Source organism: Jaculus jaculus, chromosome 1 (assembly GCF_020740685.1).
Source record: "Jaculus jaculus isolate mJacJac1 chromosome 1, mJacJac1.mat.Y.cur, whole genome shotgun sequence".
In the NCBI taxonomy this organism is placed as follows: domain Eukaryota; kingdom Metazoa; phylum Chordata; class Mammalia; order Rodentia; family Dipodidae; genus Jaculus; species Jaculus jaculus.
This window is the reverse complement of record NC_059102.1, coordinates 122585698-122609239: the sequence shown is the minus strand read 5'-3', so window position 1 is coordinate 122609239 and position 23542 is coordinate 122585698. Positions and strand designations below refer to the sequence as shown.

The window sequence follows — 23542 nt, the reverse complement described above, 5'->3', positions numbered from 1 at the left end:
ATTCTCAGTATACCACCTTATCTGGAGGGTGCAGATGTAGACTTTTAATCTTTTTCACGCAGAGTAGGGAGGCTCTGAATCATAATGGTTTTTTGTCAGAGACTTGGGTATGAGTCCTGCCCTCTTCACTTACTGTATTACTTAATCTTTTAAGCCTTGACTCAGTTTCATTATCTGAAAACTTCCTGTAATAATACCTACCTCAGAGATTGTGAGGGTTAAATGAAATCATGAATATTTATGATTTAGTTCAGCTTCTGGCACATTGTAAATCTAAGTAGGAGGTACTGCTGCTATTATATTAATCCTTGGTTTATGACTATTGATATGTTAAATGATACTTTTATTAGGCATTCTTTTTTCTCTGACCACCTTTTCTCCTTCCCTTCACTTATCTATAGTGCAAATTGGGCATAGTGAAATTCATAGAAGCTGAACAGGTGCCTGAACTTGAAGCTGTTCTCCACCTGGTGATTGCTTCTAGTGACACACGCCATAGCGTGGCAACAGCAGCAGACCTGGAGTTGAAAAGCAAGCAGAGGTAACTGTTTCCTTGTTAAGCTTTCAGAATTGAAAGGCCGAATTTCTGTAAACTTCACACATTTATTCTTTTAGGATTTTTATGAAGTGAAATTTTACTTTTGGAATTTTGAAATATACCAAGTTTTTAAGGAAATAATATTTATTGAAGCAAAAATTTTTGTGTAAAGGTAAAGAAATGAAGCTGTTTGAAGGTGTAACTTAAGACTGGGGTAGGTTAGGAATGTCTTTACAATACATAGATTTTCTGGTAGGTAAATGAACTAGAGACAATGTTAAGAAACAATGTTAGACCTATAAAGTTACTAACTTTTTTTTTTTTAAAACATTTTAAAAATTTTTATTTTATTTATTTATTTGAGAGTGACAGACACAGAGAGAAAGACAGATAGAGGGAGAGAGAGGGAATGGGCGCGCCAGGGCTTCCAGCCTCTGCAAACGAACTCCAGACGCGTGCGCCCCCTTGTGCATCTGGCTAACGTGGGACCTGGGGAACTGAGCCTCGAACCGGGGTTCTTAGGCTTCATAGGCAAGCGCTTAACCGCTAAGCCATCTCTCCAGCCCAAGTTACTAACTTTTATTTTATGTCTGTTTCAAACCAATTGAGATTCTTTTAACAAAGAACATGTATATATTTTGGAATTTAGGTTCATAGAAAAAAATTGCTGAATAAAGCCTTATTCACATTCTGTATGTGAAAGATAAATCAATGAAAAAACAAGGTAGTGATCTATCAGCTTGTACCCAGTGGTAAATAATTATGTAGCAGGAGGCTGGAGAGATGGCTTAATAGTTAAAATTACATAGCAGGTCATAAGTCCATTAAATTTCTCTTGAAGCTGCTTTTCTTATATTCTGATGATTGCTGTATTAAAAAAAATACTTTATTGGATTGGAGAGATGGCTTAGTGCTTAAGGTACTTGCTCGCAAAGCCAAATGACCCAAGTTTGATTCCCCAGGACTCACATAAGCCAGATGCAGAAGGTGACACATGCCTCTGGAGTTTGTTTTCAGTAGCTGGAGGCCCATGTATGCCCATTCTCTCCCCTCTCTTTCCTTCTCTCTTTCTCACTCTAATGAATAAAAATAAAATATTAAAAAAATTTATTTGAGAGACAGAACTAGGCGAATAGACTGGGGTGGGGGGTCAAGGAAGGAGAGAATGGATGTACCAGGGCCTCCTGTCAGTGCAGATGAACTCCAGATGCAGGTGCCACTTTGTGTATCTAGCTTTACATGGGTACTGGGGAATTGAGTCCAGGCCAGCAGGCTTTGCAAGCAAATGCCATTAATTGCTAAGCCATCTCTTCCGCCCCTGCTGATTGTTATTTTAAATTGAAATAACTCTTTGGAGCCAGTTGAAATAAGTGAATCATAAAAATATTTGTGTTCTTATCCAAAACTTCTGAGAACTGATCTTAAAATCATTCAAAAGAATAAAATGCTATTTAGAAAATGTTAGAGATTTAATCATTATATCATTTCTATAGTTGTTAAAAAATAAAAGCATAATGAGTTTCTTTAATCAATTGTTTATTTTCAAATATTTTTATTTATTTATTTGTACGCAGAGAGAGATAGAAGAGAGACAGAGAGAATGAGCATGCTAGGGCTGCCAGTTGCTACAAATGAACTCCAAATGTATGTACCACTTTCCCTAGTACCCATTTCAAGCCAGATGGACAATCAAACCTGGGTCTTTTGGCTTTGGAGGCAAGTGTCTTAACCACAGGATCATGTCTTCAGCTCCTCAGTTTATTTTTTTATTAGAGAGAGAAAGAGGCAGATAGGGATAAAGAGAATAGGTGTGCCCAGACCTCTAGTCACTGCAGGCAAAGTTCAGACTCATGCACCACTTTGTGATTCTGGCTTTATGTGGGTACACGGGAATCAAGCCTGGGTCTTTTGGCTTTGCTGACAAGTGCTGTAATTGCTAAGCCATTTCTCCAGCCCTGACTTTTCTATAATAGGAATATATTTGTATATATGTCTTGATGGATTATCATATATCTGTCAATAAGAATTAAAAATAATTATAAAAATCATGTAACAACATGTAAGTTTCCCTCCAAGTAATGGTACATTAATCAAGTAGAGTACAGAATGTCATATTATGTTGAATGTAAAATTGAAAAATGACATAGGCTGAAGAAAAACATAAAAATGGATATATTTAGTTAAAAATGCAAAATCAAGTAAGGCATTAATGGCTTATGTCTATAATCCCAGCATTTGGGAGATGAATTCAAAGTCAGCTTTAGATACATAGTGAGACCTGCTCTCTAAAAGCAGCAAGCAGTGAAATCATGTTGTATTATGTATGTACTACTTTTGGCATGTGTGTAGATGTATGGTGGGGTGTGTGTGGTGTATGTACATGTGTGTACTAATGCAGCACCCTGTGTGCTCACCTGTGGCTTATCCCCATGGGGTTTGTCTGTAGCAGCTGGAGGTGACCATTAGGTTTCCTCTTCCATGACTCACTTGTTTTTCTTTGCTATGGAGTCTTCTACTGATGTCAGAGCTTTCTATTTATGAGCCCTGGTGATTTTCAAGTCTCTGCTCTCTCTTCTCCCCCCAAGAACTGGGGTTACAGATGTGCATGGCCACCCCTAGTTGTTTCACATGGGTTTTGGGAATTTGAACTCAGGTGGTCTCAGGCCCCCTCAGACCCTCAGGATGGTGCAGGAAGTGTACCAAACTGCTGAGCCTTCTTTCCAGACCTCTTATCAACCAACCAACCAGCCTGCCTGCCTACCTACCTACCTACCAACAGTGTATTTATCTATCTGCTTGTTTGTCTATTTATTTTTAGATGCTACATAGACCAGGCTGACCTTAAACTCTCTGTTGTTCTGCTTCTGCATGCTGAAAGCTGGGGTTATAGGCCTGTACCACCATGTCCAGCAAATTGAATTTATTTTCTTTGGCATTTATTTTAATGTTTATGTTTTATTGTAACATGTTCAAAGATAGTGTATTGGAAAGTGTCATAGCACATTATACATATTGAATGCATAGGACTTTTCCAGTAGAAGATAGTGTAATAAAATAAGGAAATGAACTTAACGAGGTCATAATTTATCCATTGAAATGTGTGGGTGAACAGTGGTGGTAGCTAGAAATAGATTGCTGCTAGAGGGCTTGTGAGGTAGCATGCAGTGGTATTAATTAAATTTTTTCACTTGTGATCCCTTTTTATTGGGAATTTTTAAATTAACAATTTCCATGATTGTAAACAATATCCCATGGTAATGCCCTCCCTCCCCTCACTTCCCCCTATGAAACTCCATTCTCCATCATGTCCCTCCCCCTCTCAGTCAGTCTCTCTTTTATTTTGATTTCATGATTGTTTCCTCCTCTTATGATGGTCTTGTGTAGGTAGTGTCAGGCACTGTGAGGTCATGGATATCCAGGCCATTCTGTGTCTGGGGGGAGCACGTTGTAAGGAGTCCTACACTTCCTTTGGCTCTTACATTCTTTCCTCCACCTCTTCCGCAATAGACCCTGAGCCTTGGAAGGTCTGATAGAGATATTTCAGTGCTGAGCATTCCTGTCACTTCTTTCCAGCACCATGATGCCTTCTGAGTCATCCCAAGGTCACTGCCATCTGAAAAGAGAAGGTTCTTTACCAAAAGTGAGAGTAGCATTAATATATGGGTATGAACATTAAGAGAAGTGTTTACTGGGCAGTTTGATAACCTTAGTATATACATGTAGCCAGACAGCAGCACTTATACCTCTAGGGCTCATGACTACCCCTGTTTTAAATTTTCAGTATCAGGGATGTATTCCTTCCCATGGAGCAGGCCTCTAGTCCAATTAGAGGGCAGTTGGTTTCCATCATGACAGATGTGCCACTATTGCACCTGTTGGTTCATTTGGCCTGGCTGGCAAAATTTAAGACTTGCAGTGTCCACTGTTGGTTATCTTCACTGGTGATTTCTCTCTCCCCCATTGAACTGCATGCGGAATGGCTTCTTCGAGCTTTCTGCCAGCTGGTCTATGTGGAGGAGGTTTTCAGCTCAGTTCCAGTAGGATTTCTCAGTGGCCTTGCAGCCCAAGTATGTGGAGTCTTCAGTAATAGGGAAATTTAAAAAAATGTTTTAGTTTACCTTTTTTGGGGGGGAGGGAGGGAAGAAGAGAGAATGGGCATGTCAGGTCTCCAGCTGATGCAAACTCCAGAATGTGCACCACCTTGTGCATCTACATCTGCTTTACATGGGTGTTCTGGGGAACTGAACTCAGCCTGTTTGAGAAATTTTTATATGACCCTGCGTATATAAGTATATAAAGTAGCTATAGAAATCAAATATTTCTCATAATTTATTCTATGTGTGAATATATGTGCAATTCTGTGTATGTATGTTTGTATTTTTATGGAGGCCAGAGGTAGATGTTGGGGCCTTCTTTAGTTCCTCTTTTACTTTATTTTTTTGATACAGGGTCTCTGACTGAACATGGGGCTCACTGATTGAGCTAGACTAGCTAAGTAACCAGTCTCATGTACTTGTTTTCATCTCCTCCCCAGCACTTGGATTGCAAGTTTGCATTACCATGCTAAGCCTTTATGTGGGTTTTGGGATTCCCTAGTACCCACGTAAAGGCAGATGCAGAAAGTTGTGCATGGAGTTTGTTTGAGATGGTGAGAGGCCCTGGCTTATCCATTTTCTATCTTTCTCTTTCTCTGCTTGCAAATAGATAAAAGTATTTTAAACGGGCTGGAGAGATAGCGTAGCAGTTAGGCACTTGTTGCAAATCCAAAGGATCCAGGTTCATTTCCCAAGATCCGTGTAAGCCAGATGCACAAGGTGGCTCCTGAGTCTGGAATTTGTTTGCAGTGGTTAGAGGCTCTGATGTGCCCATTCTCTATCTGCTTTTTCTCTCCCCCTCTCAAAATAAATAAATAAAAAACATTAAAAAAGATATTGTTCAGCTAGGTGTGGTGGCACACTCTTTTAATCCCAGCACTTGGGAGGCAGAGGTAGGAGGATTGCCGTCAGTTCGAGGCCACCTTGAGACTCGATAGTGAATTCTAGGTCAGCCTGGGCTAGAGTGAGACCCTACCTTGAAAAACCACGAAAAAAATTGTTCAGTTTATAAGGAAACTTTTTTACTACATTATTTTCTGCATTTTTTAGCAAATATATAGTTAAAAACTCAAACATGAAAGATGGATAGGGCCAAAATTAAAGGAACAGTGAAAATCATCTTCATTGGTTAGTCATAACTAAACAGTTAGTTGTTTTAGTAAAGTATTTATGTACTTTCTGAAAATTTCTAAGCCTTAAGTTTTATAAAAAGGAAGCAGTGGTGGTACTTGAGGATTAATTAACAATCATCTGAGAAAGGATGAATAAGTAGTAACTAAATTGAGTTGTAGATGTTTTTGAGAACAGTGATATTGTGGATAGGTATTGAAGAGGCAGATGGATAAAGCCATAGAAGAGATGGACTAGAAAAGCAGTTAAAGCAGCATAACAAGTGTGCTTTTAGAAATACAAGCTTGGCATGGTGGTGCACAACTTTAATGCCTGCACTCAGGAGCAGAAGAAGGAGGATTGTGGTGAGTTCAAGGCCACTCTGAGACCACATAGTATTCTAGGTCAACCTAGCTAGAGTGAAACCCTACCTGGGGGGGTGGCAGAGTGTGTGTATATGTGTGTGTGTGGAGGGGCAGGTTTGCTGGGTGTGGGGATGAACACTTACAATCCCAGCACTTGGAAGGTAGAGATAGTAGGATCACTGTGAGTTCAAGGCCAATCTGGGACTACATAGTTCCAGGTCAGCTTGGTTTAGAGCCACAGAACAACAACAAAAAAGGAAAAGAAAAAGAAAAAGAAATATAGTATGGTTTGAAAATAGAGTCAGTGTTAAAAGTCAGAGACATAGTTATGTGGGGGTACCTCAATGTAGGATTTCATTATTTCTAGGTTTATAAAATGACTGGATGAGGCCCACTAAGGTTATGGGTCGGGATGGATAATTATGTCCAATCACTCTGTATCCTAATTTACCGTGTTCTAGGTCCCAACTGGGTCTCAGTGACGAAGGGCACCATTAGTGCTCTGAAAAAAATTAAATACTGAGGCTACAGTGTGTGTTGGTAGACAAGTTGGTGATGCTTTTAGTCAAACAACATATTAGAAAAATACAGTAGGTTGCCTGTTTCCAGGGTGTGGCTTGAAGGCATAACTATTTGTTATTGCTTATCACTTGAATCACCAAATAATTAACTACTGCCTAGCACTTTTTGAACCAGTGCAATATAGCTTACTGTGTTGAAGTGTTCTCTGTTATTGGTCCTGAGGCTCTCTGTAGGAACCCCATCCAGTTTTTTTTTTTTTTTTTTGGTGGTGCCAAATTGGGATATTGTACACACTAAATCTTTTGAATCAAGGTGGAATAAATGAAATGTGTGATTTGTAATTTTTAAAGCTAACTATAAAGGATAATAGTCCTTTTATAGTCTCCTTGCTTCCAGAGTATCAGTTGCCCTTGTCATTTGTGTATTCCTGACATTTTGTACCTGTATTGAATCTTTCCATAGTTTAATTGACTGGAATAATCCTGCCATCATTAGTAAGATGTACAAAGTATACCTTGGGGACATACCACTGAAGACAAAAGAGGTAGGTTGTTTTGATACAGTCTTACAATAGCATAAAAGACAATTTGTTGACATGAACTTGTACATTTTATCTGAGTTGGTTTGATTAAAGTTGAACATATGTTTTATGATATACTAGTTTATAAGCTATACTAGTCTGTGGATTAAATGTTTGGGAGTTTAGTTTATGAGATCTAGTATTTACAATTCAGGTGGATAAATAATAAAGATAAATATTGGGTGAGGGATCAGCAGACTTTTTCTGTAAATGTTTATAGACATAGGCATGGCAGACTGGCTGCAACTGCTCAGTTCTTCTGTAACATGACAGAAGCAGTAGGTAATATATAAGTGACTGGGCATGGCTATGTTTTAGTAAAGCTCTGTGGATACTGTCATTTGACTATCATGGAATTTGGGGGTATGATAAAAATTGAACTTTCAAGGAGAACATTAGTATTGTGGGAAATTTGAATTCACCACAGTGATTGAATAGCTTAGCAGTGCTTTTTTTTTTTTTTTTGAAGAGACTGGTGCTGATATGAATATTTTTTGTGAAAATATATGGATGTGTTTTATGATGAAACATTTGCACAACTTAGACAATATTTTCCAGATGACCAGTGATGTTACAGAAGCATATAAGCCAACGAGGAAATCCAAAGTCTAAGACAATGGAATTTAGTTTAACAATTTATACAAGAGCTTGTCAATTTGGTTTAAACTCCTAATTGCAACTAACCTTTAAAACCCTTAATTATTGAGCTGGGCATGGTGGCACATGCCTTTAAATCCCAGCAGAGATAGGAGGATTGCCATGAGTTCAAGGCCACCCTGAGATGATAGAGTTAATTCCAGGTCAGACTGGACCAGAGTTAGACCCTACCTCGAAAAACAACAACAACAACAACAACAAAAACCTTAATTATTAAGTTTTGGTTACTTGAAAGCAGGTGCCTTTAACTGTTGTCATTTCTCCAGCTCTACAGTTACTTGAAAAGGATAAAATTCTCCCTGACTACATGTCTTTGCAAACTAGCTTTTAACATATACTGTAACCAAAAGAGTGTATCATAGCAAATTTAATGTAGAAGTAATATGAAAGAGCCCAGTTCTCTTTCCTAGTAAGGTGGATATTGAATATACTTAAAAAAGTATAACAGTGTTATCTCATCAGTGCAATTTTTTTGAAGAAAGTATGACTTTTTTATAGCTATTGCTTATGAACTATATACATATTTATTGATATTTCTGAGTTCAGGAAGATTTAAAATTTAAGTTTTAATATTTAATGTAATTATTTTTGCTTTTGTGTTTGTGTTTATTGGGATGTTTGTATGTGTGGTGTATGCATGGGTTTATATTCCCATGTGGCACTCCATGCACTCAGCTGTGATGGGGTATGCTCAAATGTGGTGTCTAGAGTGGAATGTAACATTGCATGTCCCACTTCGTCACTCTTCTGCCTGTTTTGAGCTGGAGTCTGTTATTGATCCTACACTTTGCTTTTTTTGTGAGCTCTGGATTTTCCAGGGTCTCTACTCCTATATGGGACTTGGATTACATGGTCACTTCCAACTATTTGTGTGGGTACTGGGAATCAAACTTAAGTGTTCTCTCAGGACTCCTCAGACATTAATGCTTGTACAGGAAGCACTCTTAACTGCTTAGCCAACTCTTTAGCCCAATAATTGTTAATAAATTATACTGATAAAAGTAAGAGCTTTTTTTTTTTTTGGAGTCTTTCAGTAATTTTTTTTAAGGATGAAAGTAATAAATAATTTTGAAATGTTGAGATAGAATTAAATGTATTCCCCACAGGGAGCAGTTTTGAAACCAGAGCTGAAAAGGGATCCAGTTAGTACCAGAGTCAAGTTAAAGATTGTTCCCCATCTCCTTCGTTCTCGGCAAGCTGCTGAAACGTTCCCAGCTAACATTCAGGTAATTTGTGTTTTCCAAATTAAAAATGGATGATTGGTACAAATTCCTATTTAATCAGAGAAAGAACTGTGTTAATGGAAGTTCAGGAGGTAGGTTGATATATTTGATTGGCATAATGAGTTGTTTTATCCTTCAGATGTTAAACATTTAATTTCTAGTGCCTGGTGTATGTATAGGAGATACATTTTAATAATTTCACACTGTTTTCTTAAATATAAAATTGCTAAGGGCTTGTTAGATATCAATCTGCTAGCACCATTTCCAGGTAGTGTCTTGATAACTTTGACTTAGATGATATTTCACAATGAATTGCTGTAGTTTTTGAACCAAATATCCTTATGCTTTCTATATAGGCTTACACATTATTTCTAGTTGCTTACGTTTTGAAAATAATTCTAGCTAAAATTAATTATTTTAAATTGTCATCCAGAAACTTCTTTTTCTTCCATTTCTAATTTCATTTCTCATGTTGGGATTACCATACTGTTGTGTAGTGTGCCCTGCCCTTCTCTTTGCCTGTCTTGTCAGTCTCATAGTCCTTTGACATGTCATTCAGATGAGCCTTAACCATGATGTACCTTTGTGTAGGCATGTGCTACCACTCCTCAGTTTCTGTTTTTCTCAAGGTAGGGTCCAGTCTTTCTTGGAATTCACTATGTACTCTCAGGGTGGCCTCGAACTCATGGCGATCCTCCCACCTGTGCCTCCTGAGTGCTGGTATTAAAGGCGTGTGCCACCACACCCGGCTGCTTCTCAGTTCTGAACATGTAACAACACTGAACAATTCTTCACATATCATACGTGGATCATATATTTTAATTTTCAGAAGTGCCAGCATTCTAGTTATTAAACTTATTATGTTCTATATAATATGACATCTGATTGTTGTTAAAGAGCCAGATCCAAATAATATAGCACTGGATTACATTTTGTCCTCTTTCAATTTTAATGTAGAGAGTTAATCTCATTAACTTCCTACTACGATTTTGATTCATTGGGCTGGGGAGGGGTGGGGGAGGGGGCAGGGGCGGGGCCTGGAGCACCAGGGCCTCTAGCCACTGCACACAACTCTAGACAAATGTGCCATCTTGTGCATCTGACTTAACGTGGGTCCTGGGGAAATGAACCTGGGTCCTTTGGCTTTGTAGGTGAGTGCCCTAACCACTAAGCAATCCCTCTAGTACCCTGTTTTATTTTATTTTTAAAATATACCTTATAGTGCCTAATATAGATAGCAGTTATAAAACCCAATACTCAGTGCTGGTTTATAGCCCACATGTTATTTGTTAAATAAGAGCCAAGTACTGCAAGTAGCTTTAATAGCACTATATGCTTTTTTAATTTTTAGTGTAAGGTTGATCTTTCTTATAAAAAGGAAGCATTTGAGGGGTTTGGATGGTTTATTTTTTTGACAGAGTTTCAGTCTGTCAATGAGGCTGATCTGGAACTCATTGTGTAACCCAAACTATCCTGGAACTTCTTACCATCTTCCTGCCTCTTCCTCAGAACTGGTATTTAATATTGGAACTTGATGGATATTGCATAAGACTTGGAGATGTACATTTTTTTTTGTATTTTAGACATGATTTATACAATCCATGAAGCATGATTACACACTTAGAGAATGCTTTGGTTTTGACATTTTCTGTGAAGCTTTTATTATAATTTGTTCTGAATGACTACATGTAGTCAAGAAACCCAGTTCTCTTTAAATGACTTTGTCTACTAGTGTTCTCTGTGTGTTATGGAATGAGCACAGAGGTGGCCCACTGCGGTGTTAATTCATCCTTGCTCTCTAGTGGTAGGTAACCTACAGGTTTTATAGACTTGTGAGGTAAGTCATTGTGTTAGTTATATCACAGACTATTGGTAGGGACTATTAATTGGCTTTCTAAGTTGGTTAGCTAGTGTTTGTCATTATAAAAATAGAATTGCGTTAATTTTGAAGAGCAAGGTATAGTGCCCAAAGTCTGCTGTTGGATCCTAACCACTACTTAAAAATGGTAGATTGTTTGTTTTGTTAATTGGTGTCCTTGGCTTTCTCCCTTTTTTAAATAGGTGGTGTATGATGGACTTTTTGGTACAAATACAAATTCAAAGTTAAGAACATTATCTCTTCAGTTTGTACATCACATTTGTATAACGTAAGTATTCTGAACCATTTTAGCTGTAAGTGGTTTCAGTATATCCCCTAAACCTCTTACCTAGAAAACAAGCATGTTTGTTCATCTTAGAAATGTTTAGTTTTTGTATATTAATTATTTCACTTGTCTGTAATTTTTTAACAATCATCTGAAAAGATTATAGATCTTATTGTTCTTTGTGTATTTCTTTCAAAGCTGTCCAGAAATCAAGATTAAGCCATTAGGTCCAATGCTTTTGAATGGCCTCACTAAACTAATCAACGAATATAAAGAGGTGACTTTTTTTTTATATTTAAACATTTTATAATCTAAAGTATATCTGTAATAAATCTTTCTGATTTGCCTATTGATGTAGTTAGTGACTGCTGGTGTTCATTGTTTTATAATACTTACACCTGAAGTGGTGCAAAGTTCATTCAGATGATATTGCCATTTTTTGCTCTTTGTTAGAAATAGTTATTAAAAGTTATATAAATCTTGAGGATCTTTACTATTTCTTTAAACTATGTTTAAAAGCAATTGGATTTTATGCAACTTTTGTGTATTAAGCAAAAAATGAAGTGAAATTAGTTTTATGATTTATTTTCATATTGTCTATTTGGATTTGACTTATATTGGGAAACAGTATTAATTCATAGAGGTTTAGTTTTACTAGTTCAAAATTACATGCATTAAGGTTTTTTTTTTTTTTTTTCCTTTGAGGTAGGGTCTCACTATATTCTATGCTGACCTGTATGACCTGTAATTTACTATGTACTCCTAGGCTGGCCTTGAACTCATGGTGATCCTTCTAACTATGCCTCCTGAGTGCTGGCACTTAAGGTGTGTGCCACTGTGCCTGGCTGCATTGTTACTCTTTTTTATTTTTTTAAATATTTTTTGTTTATTTTTATTTATTTGAGAGTAACAGAGAGAGAAAGAGGCAGAGAGAGAGAGAGAGAGGGAGGGAGAGAGAATTGGGGCACCAGGGCCTCAGCCACTTCAATTGAACTCCAGACACTTGCATCACCTAGTGGGCATGTGCTGCCTTACGCTTTCCACACCTTTGTGCATCTGGCTAACATGGGATCTGGAGAGTTGAACATGGGTCCTTAGGCTTCTCAGACAAGTGCCTTAAGATGCTATGCCATCTCTCCAGCCCTAAGTAAATTTTTGATTCTTTAAGTTAAGTGGAATGAAGACTCCTTAGATTGGATATTTTCATTTTTTCTTGCTCTAGTTTTCATACTATCTCTAATATTTCTGGTGAATATTTTTTAAAGTTAAGATTTTAAGAAGTCTTAATTAGCATGCAGCTAAGAAATTTACTTGATATTCTTGACCTGCTTAATATGTTACACCAGCTAAAAGAAAAACCTTTCACATATGCTTTTTCCTTTTGGAGCAAGTTGAGGATGCAAGATTTTGTTTTGTTTTTCCTTTTAGTTGTGTGATGAATTTTGGGTTTGGAAATTGTTGTTTAGATGCCATTATCATGTGGTTAGACAGACTGAGACCCAGGTTCGTCAAGGAGTAAGGTACTGCATGGCATTTCAGTGAAAAGGTTTTGCTATTTACTGTATTTTTCTCCTCCTTTCTCTCTCCTCCTCCTCCCTTACTTCATTTCTTTCCAATTTCAAGGACCCTAAACTACTGTCAATGGCATATTCTGCTGTTGGAAAGCTCTCCAGGTGAGTGCATTGTTTTTAAGCAAGAGATATTTTGTTGAAAAATGAAGCAATTATGTGGCATTTAATAATGGACAATTTTAATAAATTTGTTATGATTCTGAAAGGAAATATATTTTACAATATAATTTTGGAAATATCTTCTTTGTATTAGGAAAAAGATATGAGACATTGATTTGCATTTGAAAATATATTACAATGTTAAATGGAGTCATCAAATTTTTTCAAAATAGGTTACAATTATGGTCTACATAATGGGTTACCCTAGAGATTAACCTTAAATAGGTTACAATTATAGGTTACATAATGGGTTACCTTTGAGAGTAACCTTAAATATTCTTGGTCACTAAAATTTATCTAATGATTCTTTTAAAAAATATTGTTTCTATTATAAATCTCACTTTGCTGTTTTCAAAGATGCATTTATTTTTTCCTGATCAGCAGGACTTTCTTTACTCCATTTCCTTCTGGTGTCATCTTTCTTCACTATATTTCAGAGTAGGGGAAAAAAAGAGATGGAGTGTCCCCAGTGGCACCATAAGTTGATTTGGCCCCAGACACAGGATGTGTATTGGCTTGTGTCTTGCCTCCTAACTAATGTACAGGAAAAGAAGATTTGGCTTCAGATGCAAGTGATCCCAGATCAGCCAGTCTGCCACTTGAGTGTTGCATTAAGTGGCAAAGCCCTTTGTCATAATAGCGTCTACTTTAAGTTGCAGTTTGGTATTACCTCTTTTCTTCATGTTCACATTAGAAATGCTATCTGAGTGCATGGAATACTATAGTAAGAATACCTAGAAAATATATAAATATATTACTCAAAGATTACTTGGAATAGATAATTGAGGAATTAAATACATTAAAAAATATCTGGCTCTGAAAGAATGGTACTGATAATTTATTCAGAGAGATGAAAATATGAATTCAGGAATGTTTCATGTAGTTTGATTTTCTCCCTTTTTCATCCTATGGAAATTTATGGTAGTAATGTTATTCTTATCTTTTCTTATAGCCGAATGCCCCATTTATTCACTAAGGATATAGCTCTTGTACAGCAGCTTTTTGAAGCTCTGTGTAAGGTAGGGAAGCAGCTGGTGAGTTTATATTTTCTTCATGGATGCTTACCTGGGGAGCAACAGGAAGGGAAACACCGTGTTTCTCATCTTTATAGGAAGAACCTGAGACTAGACTTGCTATCCAGGAAGCATTATCTATGATGGTGGGAGCTTATAGTACTTTGGAAGGAGCACAGCGAACTCTTATGGAGGCACTTGTGGCTTCATACTTAATAAAGGTAGGTTTAAGTGTGCGTGCGTGCGTGTGTGTGTGTGTGTGTGTGGCAATAGCTGGTAGTATGCAAATTTTGCATTTAATTTTCTTAAAGTTGACAAATACAAATTGTACATGTTTATGAGGAATCATATGATGTTTTCATTGAAGGTATACATTTATATACAGTCAAATTAGGGTAGGCATGTAGGTCTCCTGAAACATTCATCAATGGAAAATTAAAAATCCTTTTTTCTAGCTCTTTTTTGAAATGCAATATAATACCGTCTATAGTCATCATACCGTACACTAGAAAACCAGAACTTTTTTTTTTGTATCTTATTTGGTACCTATAAGACCAGCTTTTCCTGATTCTTTCCTGTCTTCTACTTTCCTCAGACTGTGGCAACCACTACTTTCACTACTTTACTGTGAACTTCTATGAGATGATAACTTTTCTTAGATTCCACGTACAGGATATATGAGTGAGATCACATAGTATTTGCCTTTCTGTGCCTGTCATGTTACACTTAACAAGTCTTCTAACTTACCCGTATTGCTACATATGATAGCAGTACTTTTAAAAAAATTTTTTTTTTTTTTCCAAGGTAAGGTCTCATTCTAGCTCAGGCTGGCCTGGAATTCACTATGTAGTCTCAGGGTGGCCTTGAACTCATGATGATCCTCCTACCTCTACCTCCAAGTGTTGGGATTAAAGGTGTGTACCACCACACTTTTTTTTTTTTTTTAAATTCTAAGAATTAAACCTAGGGTTTTACTCCTGTGTAGGTCCTTTGTTACTGAGCTATATTATATTCTCAACTTTACATTTTATAATTTTTAGAAGGAAATTTGGATTGCTCTTTTCCTTAACTACTTTGGTTACAAACTGGTATATTTGCTGATTATATTTATGACATGATTTCTTTCTTTTTTTTTTTTTATTAACAACTTCCATGATTCTAAACAATATTCCATGGTAATCCCCCCCCCACTCTCCCCTTTGAAACTCCACTCTCTATCATATACCATCCCCATCTCAATCAGTCTCTCTTTTATTTTGATGCCATGATCTTTTCCTCCTATTATGATGGTCTTGTGTAGGTAGTGTCAGACATTGTGAGATCATGGATATCCAGGCCATTTTGTGTCTGGGGGGAACACATTATAAGGAGTCCTATCCTTCCCTTGGCTCTTACATTCTTTCCGCCACTTCTTCTGTGACAGACCCTGAACCTTGGAAGGCGTGATAGAGAGATTGCAGTGCTGGGCACTCCTGTCACTTCTTTCCAGCACCATGATGCCTTCTGAGTCATTCCAAGGTCACTGCCATCTGAAAAGAGAAGGTTCTCTACCCAAAGTGAGAGTAGTATTAATATATGGGTATGACCATTAAGAGAAGTGCTTACTGGGCAGTTTGATAAGCATAGTATATACATTTAGCCAGACAGCAGAATAAGTTACACCCCTAGGGCTCATGACTACCCGTTTTAAGTTTTCAGTATCAGGGATGTATTCCCCCCCCATGGAGCAGGCCTCCAGTCCAATTAGAGGGCAGTTGGTTTCCACCATGACAGACATGCCACTATTGCACCCATTGGCTCATCTGGCCTGGCTGGCAAAATTTAAGACTTTTAGTGTCCACTGTTGAGTATCTTCATTGGTGATTTCTCTCTCTCTCTCCCATTGAACTGCATGCAGTGTGGCTTCTTCCAGCTTTCAGTCAGCTGGTCTACATGGAGGAGGTTATCAGCTCAGTTTCAGCAGGATTTCTCAGTGACCTTGCAGCCCAAGTATGTGGAGTCTTCAGCAATAGGGTCTTACCATCTATTCCTGGTGGGAAACCAAGGGCCTTGGCAATGGCCTGTAATGTTTTGGGAGCATCAGGGACCTCCCTGGCCAACAACTCACTGGAAGGTATCCCATCTTTGGCACTGAAAATATTCTAGCAACAATCTACGGCTCCTGAGTGTTCCATTGTCCAAAAAAGTAGGTTTCCATATGATTTATTTATATCCTCTTAGATTTTGATTAGCCCTTCCTGTACCTTTTCTTTACTCAGTCTCTTCCCCCTGACCTCACTTTGGGCCTTTCCACCCTCATTGATCTATTCTTCTACTTACATATATACAATACCATCATATGAAGTACCCCCTCCCTTCCTTTCTCTTCCCTTCATATCTCTTTTCTAGCTTACTGGCCTTTGCTACTTAGTTTTCTTCCTACTCACACAGAAGTCCAGTCATCTGTAGCTAGTATTCACATATGAGAGAGAACATATGATATTTGGCTTTTTGGGCCTGGGTTACCTCACTTAGTATAATCCTTTCCAGATCCATCCATTTTCCTGCAAATTTCATAACTTCATTTTTCTTTACCCCTGAGTTGAACTCCATTGTATATATGTGCCATATCTTCGTTATTCACTCATCAGTTGAGGGACATCTAGGCTGGTTCCATTTCCCAGCTATTGTGAATTGAATGACAATAAGCAGGGTTGAGCAAGTCTCTTTAAGGTAATGAGATGAGTCCTTAGGATATATGCCTAGGAGTGCTATAGCTCGGTTATATGTTAGATGTATTTTAGCTGTCTTAGGAATCTCCACACTCATTTCCACAATGGCTTGCCAGATTGCAGATCCTTTTGTTTTTTTGAATTTTTTTTTTTTTTTTTTGAGAGCAACAGAGAGAGCGCGCGCACTAGAGAATGGGCGCACCAGGGCCTCCAGCCACTGCAAACGAACTCCAGACACATGAGCCCCCTTGTGCATCTGGCTAATGTGGGTCTTGGGTAATTGAGCCTCAAACCGGGGTCCTTAGGCTTCACAGGCAAGCACTTAACTGCTAAGCCATCTCTCCAGCCCCCTTCTGGCTTTTAATTTTGTGTTGAGTAATCTGCTGTAATCTTGATGGGCTTGCCTTTGTAGGTAACTTGATTTTACTGACTTCTTTTAATATATTTTCTTTTATTTGTATGTTTGGTAGTTTAATTACAATATGGCAAGGAGAGGTTCTTTCCAAGGTTTGTCTGGTTGGTGTTATAAAGGATTCCTGTATATCTGCATGGGCTCCCTCTTTCCCAGTTTGGGGGAAGTTTTCTTCTATCATTTTGTTGAACACGCCTACTATGCCTTTGGAGTGAAATTCTTCTTCTACTATACCCTGAATTCTTATGTTTGATCTTTTCATAGTGTCCCAAAGATCTTGAAATTCCCATTCATACCTTCCTATTAGTTTGTCTTTTGCTTTGTTGCACTGGATTAGATTTGCCACCTGGTCTTCTAGTTTAGATTGTCCTTTCCTTCATCCATTCTACTGGTGAGATTTTCTACAGAGTTTTTTATTTCATTAACTGTGTTCTTCATTGCTAGTAATTCTGACTGGTTTTTCTTTTCTTTCTTTTTTTTTTGGTTTTTCGAGGTAGGGTCTCACTCTAGCCCAGGCTGACCGACCTGGAATTCACTATGGAGTCTCAGGGTGGCCTCGAACTCATGGCAATCTTCCTCTGCCTCCCGAGTGCTGGGATTAAAGGCATGCACCACCACGCCTGGCTCTGACTGGTTTTTCTTTATTATTTCTATTTCCTTATTTATGTCTTGTATTGACTTCTTTATTTCACTAAATTGGTTTCCTGTGTCTTCTTTAATTCCTTTGATTTCCTCTTTCATTCCTTTGGTTTCCTTTGACTTCTTTGAGCATATTTATAATCATTCTTTTGAAATCTTTCTTAGGCATTTCCTCTAACTCATTCTCACTGGAGGTCATTTCTGATGCATTAATACCTTTTGGTGGATTTATATTGTCTTGACTTTTGGTGTTTTTTGTGTTATATTGTATATATTTTTGCATCTTGGATGAATTTAGTTCTTGGCTTTTCAGGTTAGCTGCAGTATTATTAAATGTATCAATCAGTCTGTTGTTATATATCTTCAGGGTAGGAGCATAAGGTGCTAGGTGTGTCTCTTAAGACTCTAAGAGTATCTATAAAAGTAACCGTTGGTGTTGGGTTTGCCTGCTATGAGAGTATTCAAGTAGGCTGAGTGGAACAAAATACAGGCGGATTCTAAAATTTAACCAAACAATGTACATATTCAAAGAAAAACAGTACAGAGTTTGTATGCAAGATTAGGTATTATGACGAGATCCTCTAACAAAGACGCAGTCCCTTAGGGTCTGTGTTGCCCCACACCCTTAATCCTATCAAACTAGGAGGTTAAGATTTCTGGTCTGTTGAGGGTTCCAAATCAGCTTGTGACCAAGTGAAACCCTTCCCTAATGAACAACAGAAGAGGAAACAAAGCCACTACAAGTTAAGAAGCAACAAAAACAAGCTTATTTAAGAATGGAAAATCTGACCATCCATCAGATTTAACATATAATTTATCCTGATATGGAAGGTGCATTTAGCACTTCCGGTTCAGGCCTGTATACCAGGCTTATTTGATCTGTACTGACCTGGTGTAATCCCAGTTACCTTTTGGAATGATTTTGGTCTCAGTTATGCTGCCCTCCTGCTTTTGTCCCACTTTGGTGCACTGTGGATTCAAGTAGGATGACTGGGTCGCTTGATCGCTTCTCTGCTCGCTGGTGCTGGGTACTGCGATCTCCCTTCCCCAGGTCTGTGGTGCTTGCTGGCGCTGGGGGAGGGGGGCTGTGGATGGTGGCTCTAGTTCTGCTCATCCATATGATCCTCTACCTCGTGATCTACTCCTCCGTTGTTTCCTGAGGTCCTACTTTCACATTTCTTGAGTTTGCGATGAGCTCTGGTGTGAGTGGAAAGTCCTCTCACCTGGATTTTCCTGCGTCTCAAGCTGAGCCTGGTGGCTGTGGCCCGTCGACTTCTGCTGCTGCAGACCTGGTGCCACTGCTGCTGGAGCCTCTTCTGCTTGCCTATGTGGGCTCAGGATGCTCTGGATCTCACTTACTAATCTGCTGCTGTTGGTAATTTCTTATATACCTCACTTTTTGGTAGAAAAGTATATTTTGCAGGGTTTTTTTTTTTTTTTTTTTTGCTTTTTCTCCCCTAGGCTGCTTTGGCATGATTCCTATGCCGCCATCTTAATCAGAAGTGATTAATGTTTCTTTTATTGGTTTTGAGAAGTGCTAGTAGGAACAGGGATGCTATTTTTTGATATTAATTTATTTGCAAGAAGTGAGGGAGAGAGAGAAAAGAATGCATGCGAATGGATACCCCACAGCCTAGTGCCATTGCAAACAAACTCCAGATACCTGTGCCACTTTGTGCATCTGGCTTTACATAGGTATTGGGGAATTGAACCCAGGCCTTTAGGCTTTGAAAACAAGTGCCTTAACTGCTAAGCCATCTTTCCAGCCTAAGACAACTCTTTCTTATTTTCCTTGATTTATTTTGAGAAAGAGAGAGAGAGAGAGAAGGAGGGAGGGGGAGAGAGAGTGAGAAAGAGAGGGAGAGAGGGAGAGAGAATGAGAATGCAGATGAACTCCAGACACATGTGCCACCTTGTGTATTTGGCTTATGTGGGTCCTGGGTAATTGAACCTGAGTCCTTAGACTTTGCAGTCAAAGTACCTTAACTGCTAAGCCATCTCTTCAGCTCTATTTATTTATTTTTTACGTTTTAAAATTATTTTTGCTTAGTTTTATTTATTTATTTATTTGAGAGAGAGACAGACAGACAGACAGACAGACAGACAGACAGACAGAAAGAGGAAGAGAGAGAATGGGTGCACCAGGGCCTCCAGCCACTACAAATGAACTCCAGATGCATGTAGCACCTTGTGCATCTGGCTTATGTAGGTACTGGGCACTTGAGCCTCGAACCTGGGTCTTCAGGCTTCACAGGCAAGTGCTTAAATGCTAAGCCATCTTTCTAACCCTATTTATTTATTTTTGAGAGAGAAGGGGGGGGGGCAGGCAGATAGAGAGAATCAGTGTGCCAGGGTCTCTAGCCAATGCAAACAAACTCTTGATACTTGTACCACTTTGTGCATCCAGCTTTATGTGGGTACTGGGAATCAAACCTGGATTTTTTAGCTTTGCTGCCCAAGTGCCTTAACCGTTAAGCCATCTCTCCAAAAGTAAGATCTTGAACAAGTGTTTTATCTTAGTTTCATAGACTTGGGCACATATTAACATGTCAACTTAAATTTTGTGTCGTTTATAAGTAGGATGACTTATGACTGGACTGAGTTGCTGGTAATTGTATTCGTTTTTTGTGTCCAATAGCCTGAAGTTCAAGTTCGACAAGTTGCTGTGAAATTTGCCAGCACGGTGTTTCCCTCAGATCATATACCTTCCAGATATTTGCTTCTACTAGCTGCAGGAGATCCGTGAGTTGGTTTTTAATATTTTTATGTATTTATCTGTAAGCAGAGAGAGTGCTAGTGAGTATTGGTGTGCCAGGACCGCTTGCTGCTGTAAATGAACTTTAGATGCATGTACCACTTTGTGCATCTGGCTGTACTTGGTTTCTGGGGATTCAAACATGGGCTGGCAGGCTTTGCAAGCAGGCATCTTTAACTGCTGAGCCATCTCCCTAGTAAGGTTAAAAAAGTGTTAATTTGAATTTGGATTCATTTCAAATTTGCAAATTATCATTATTTATGTTGCTTGCATGCAGAGTTGTCTTATAAAATTTAGAATCAGTTTCTTAAGTAGTTAAAAGTATGGCCCTTAATATGTTATAGTAGTTATATGCCTAAATATTTATATACCTTTACATTTATAGTGTTGAATAACTTGTATATTAATAGTATATGATATGCATATAATGAAAATGCTGAAGAAGTAGTTAAATATAAATAAAGCAAATATATAGTTGTACATGTGAAACACATCTTTCAAAATAGTCCTTATATAAGGAAAAAAATTTGGATGGATAATCATTTTATATTTAATGAAGCCTTTTAGGTAGGGCAAATATTACTGAATTCTGTTACTACCTTTCTAGAGTGTAAGAGTCATAATTTAAATATATTTTTATTGGCATGGGACAGTGTGAGAGAGAGCACATGCATGAAAGGGCACATCAGGGCTTCTTGCAACTGCAAACAAATGCCAGACACACATGCCACTTTGTGTACTCAGCTTTATGTGGGTACTGGGAATTTTGACCTGGGCTGGTAGGCTTTGCAAGCAAGCTCCTTTAACTGCTGAGGCATCCTCCTAGCCTTAGAGTATATGATTATGTTTTAATCATTCAGATATTTTCAAAATTGAGATATGCTCTTTACCTATACTTATATGATGAGGTATATGTGTACATATTAATCTTACCAACTATTGTGTATCTTATAATAAGTGACTTTTTAAGATCCCTGAAGCCTTCTAAATATGTTATACTGTTAAACGGTTACTGTATTTACTCATTAGAATTTTTATTTTTTTTAAAATGAGATTCTTATATTTTAAAGTATCATTATTGGTGATGAATAATTTTAATAAAATTTTGGATCTTTTGATGATTTGAATATCCTTTTCATAAAATTTTATGGTCCATTGTTCTGAAATTGTTAGTTCCTTAATAATTGTTTCATTATTCTAATCAACCCAGCTATATACCCTTATTGCCACCCCCATATACTGAATATATTTTTCATTAAAAATTTTTTTTAGTTACTTAATTTATTTGAGAGAAGAGAAAGCAAATGAGCACTCCAGGGTCTCCTGACAATGAAAATGAACTTCAGACGCATGTGCAACTTAGTGCAGCCGCTTTTCATAGGTCCTGCAGAATAAAGCCTGAGACAGTAGACTTTTCAACTAAGTCCTTTAACTGCTGAGCCAGCTCCCCAGCCCTTTGTTGGTTTCTTTTGATTGACGTTTTAACTGAGCATCACAGGAATTGCCATGCCCTGGTCCTGACTTTTGATTTCTGATAATTGGCCCGTTATTTTCATTCATTTATGTTTAGATTTGGTTCAAGTGTCCTTGTATTGTTAATCTTAATGCAGGGGACCTTTGTCTGACATCACATTTCTTGAGCTTTAGCCTTTCAACTACAGGCCAGATATCCTAGAGCCGGGAAAATAAGGTAGCAGTTTATGTTCACGAAAGATCTATGTTTAGGGAATAAAGCAAAGTTTAGACCCAGTATGCTTTTCTTCTCTTTCAGAGTGCCAAAAATGTTTTTATGTACAATACCAAACCAAGACCTAATTATCTTGGTAGTTTTCCTCCTTTAGTTAAAATGATTTGGATTAAGTGAACATTTATGGCAATTTGAAACTTTATTCTTTCTTTCAGTTTTTGAGATCCAGATTCTGAGGGAAATAATAGGTTTTTTTTTTTTTTTTTGAGCCAGAGTCTGTAGCTCAGGTTGGACTTGAACTCAGTGGTCTGCCAATCTTAGCCTCCTGAGTGCTAGGATTAAAGGTGTGAGCCATTATGCCTGGCTGCAATTCTGGGTTTATTTACTTCTAAATTTTTGTGGAAGGGTCTCACTCTTGCCTAGACTGACTTGGAACTTATGCTGTATCCGAGGCTGGTCTTGAACTCACAGTCATTCTCTTATTTCATCTTCTTGAGTGCTAGCATTATAAACATGAGCCATTATGACTGTCTATTAAGGTTTTTTTTTTTAAGTGTTTATTTATTTATTAGAGGGAGAGACAGAAGAGAGGGGGAGAGAAAGAATATGAATGAATATGCATGCAAGGGTCTCTAGCCCCTACTAATGAACTCCAGATGCATGTGTCACCATGCATCTGGCTTACATGGATTCGGGGAATTAAACCTGGGTTCTTAAGCTTTGCAGGCAAGCACATTACCTGCTGCACCATCTCTCCAGCTCTATTAGTTTTTTTGTTTGTTTTGTTTTTTGAGGTAGGGTCTCACTCTAGCCCAGCCTGACCTGGAATTCACTAGGAGTCTCAGGGTGGCCTCGAACTCATGGCAATTCTCCTACCTCTACCTCCTGAGTGCTGGGATTAAAGGCATGTGCCGCCACACCCTGCCAGTTTTTTTTTTTTTTTTAAACCGAAGATCTTTATGATACCTAAATAAGACTGCTTTTGAAGTTGTTCTCTTGGTAGTCTGAAATTGGCTAGGTTTTATAGTTTTTTACACTTATTTTTTTAAGGCAGGGGGAGAGAGAGATTGAATTAATTGGCACGCCAGGGCCTTAGCCACTGGAATAGAACCACATACACTTAAGTCACCTAGTGGGTATGTGCAGTCTTGTGCTTGCCTCACTTTGTGCGTCTGGTTTTCATGGGATCTGGAGAGTAGAACATGGGTCCTTAGGCTTTGCAGGCAAGCACCTTTAACCACTAAGCCATCACTCCAGCTCAGGTTTTACGATTTTATACACTAGTACCATTTATCATTTGCAATTTTCCAGAATTGTAGCTGAATTACAGTAGAGGCTTAAGAATTTAGATGAATATGTAGT

General features: G+C 38.0%; 1 protein-coding gene across 4 annotated transcripts in view; it reads left to right on the top strand.

The window, feature by feature from the left end:
- Ecpas (Ecm29 proteasome adaptor and scaffold) overlaps window positions 1-23542 on the top strand; it is a 154344-nt gene that overhangs the window by 77052 nt on the left and 53750 nt on the right. For all 4 annotated transcript variants that reach the window (XM_045146666.1, XM_045146662.1, XM_045146650.1 and 1 more), the window contains 9 exons: window positions 402-541; window positions 7092-7173; window positions 8973-9092; window positions 11151-11236; window positions 11432-11510; window positions 12857-12906; window positions 13916-13982; window positions 14075-14197; window positions 20377-20480. In XM_045146666.1, coding sequence (XP_045002601.1) covers window positions 402-541; window positions 7092-7173; window positions 8973-9092; window positions 11151-11236; window positions 11432-11510; window positions 12857-12906; window positions 13916-13982; window positions 14075-14197; window positions 20377-20480 — 851 coding nt within the window. The remainder of the gene's footprint in view (window positions 1-401; window positions 542-7091; window positions 7174-8972; window positions 9093-11150; window positions 11237-11431; window positions 11511-12856; window positions 12907-13915; window positions 13983-14074; window positions 14198-20376; window positions 20481-23542) is intronic.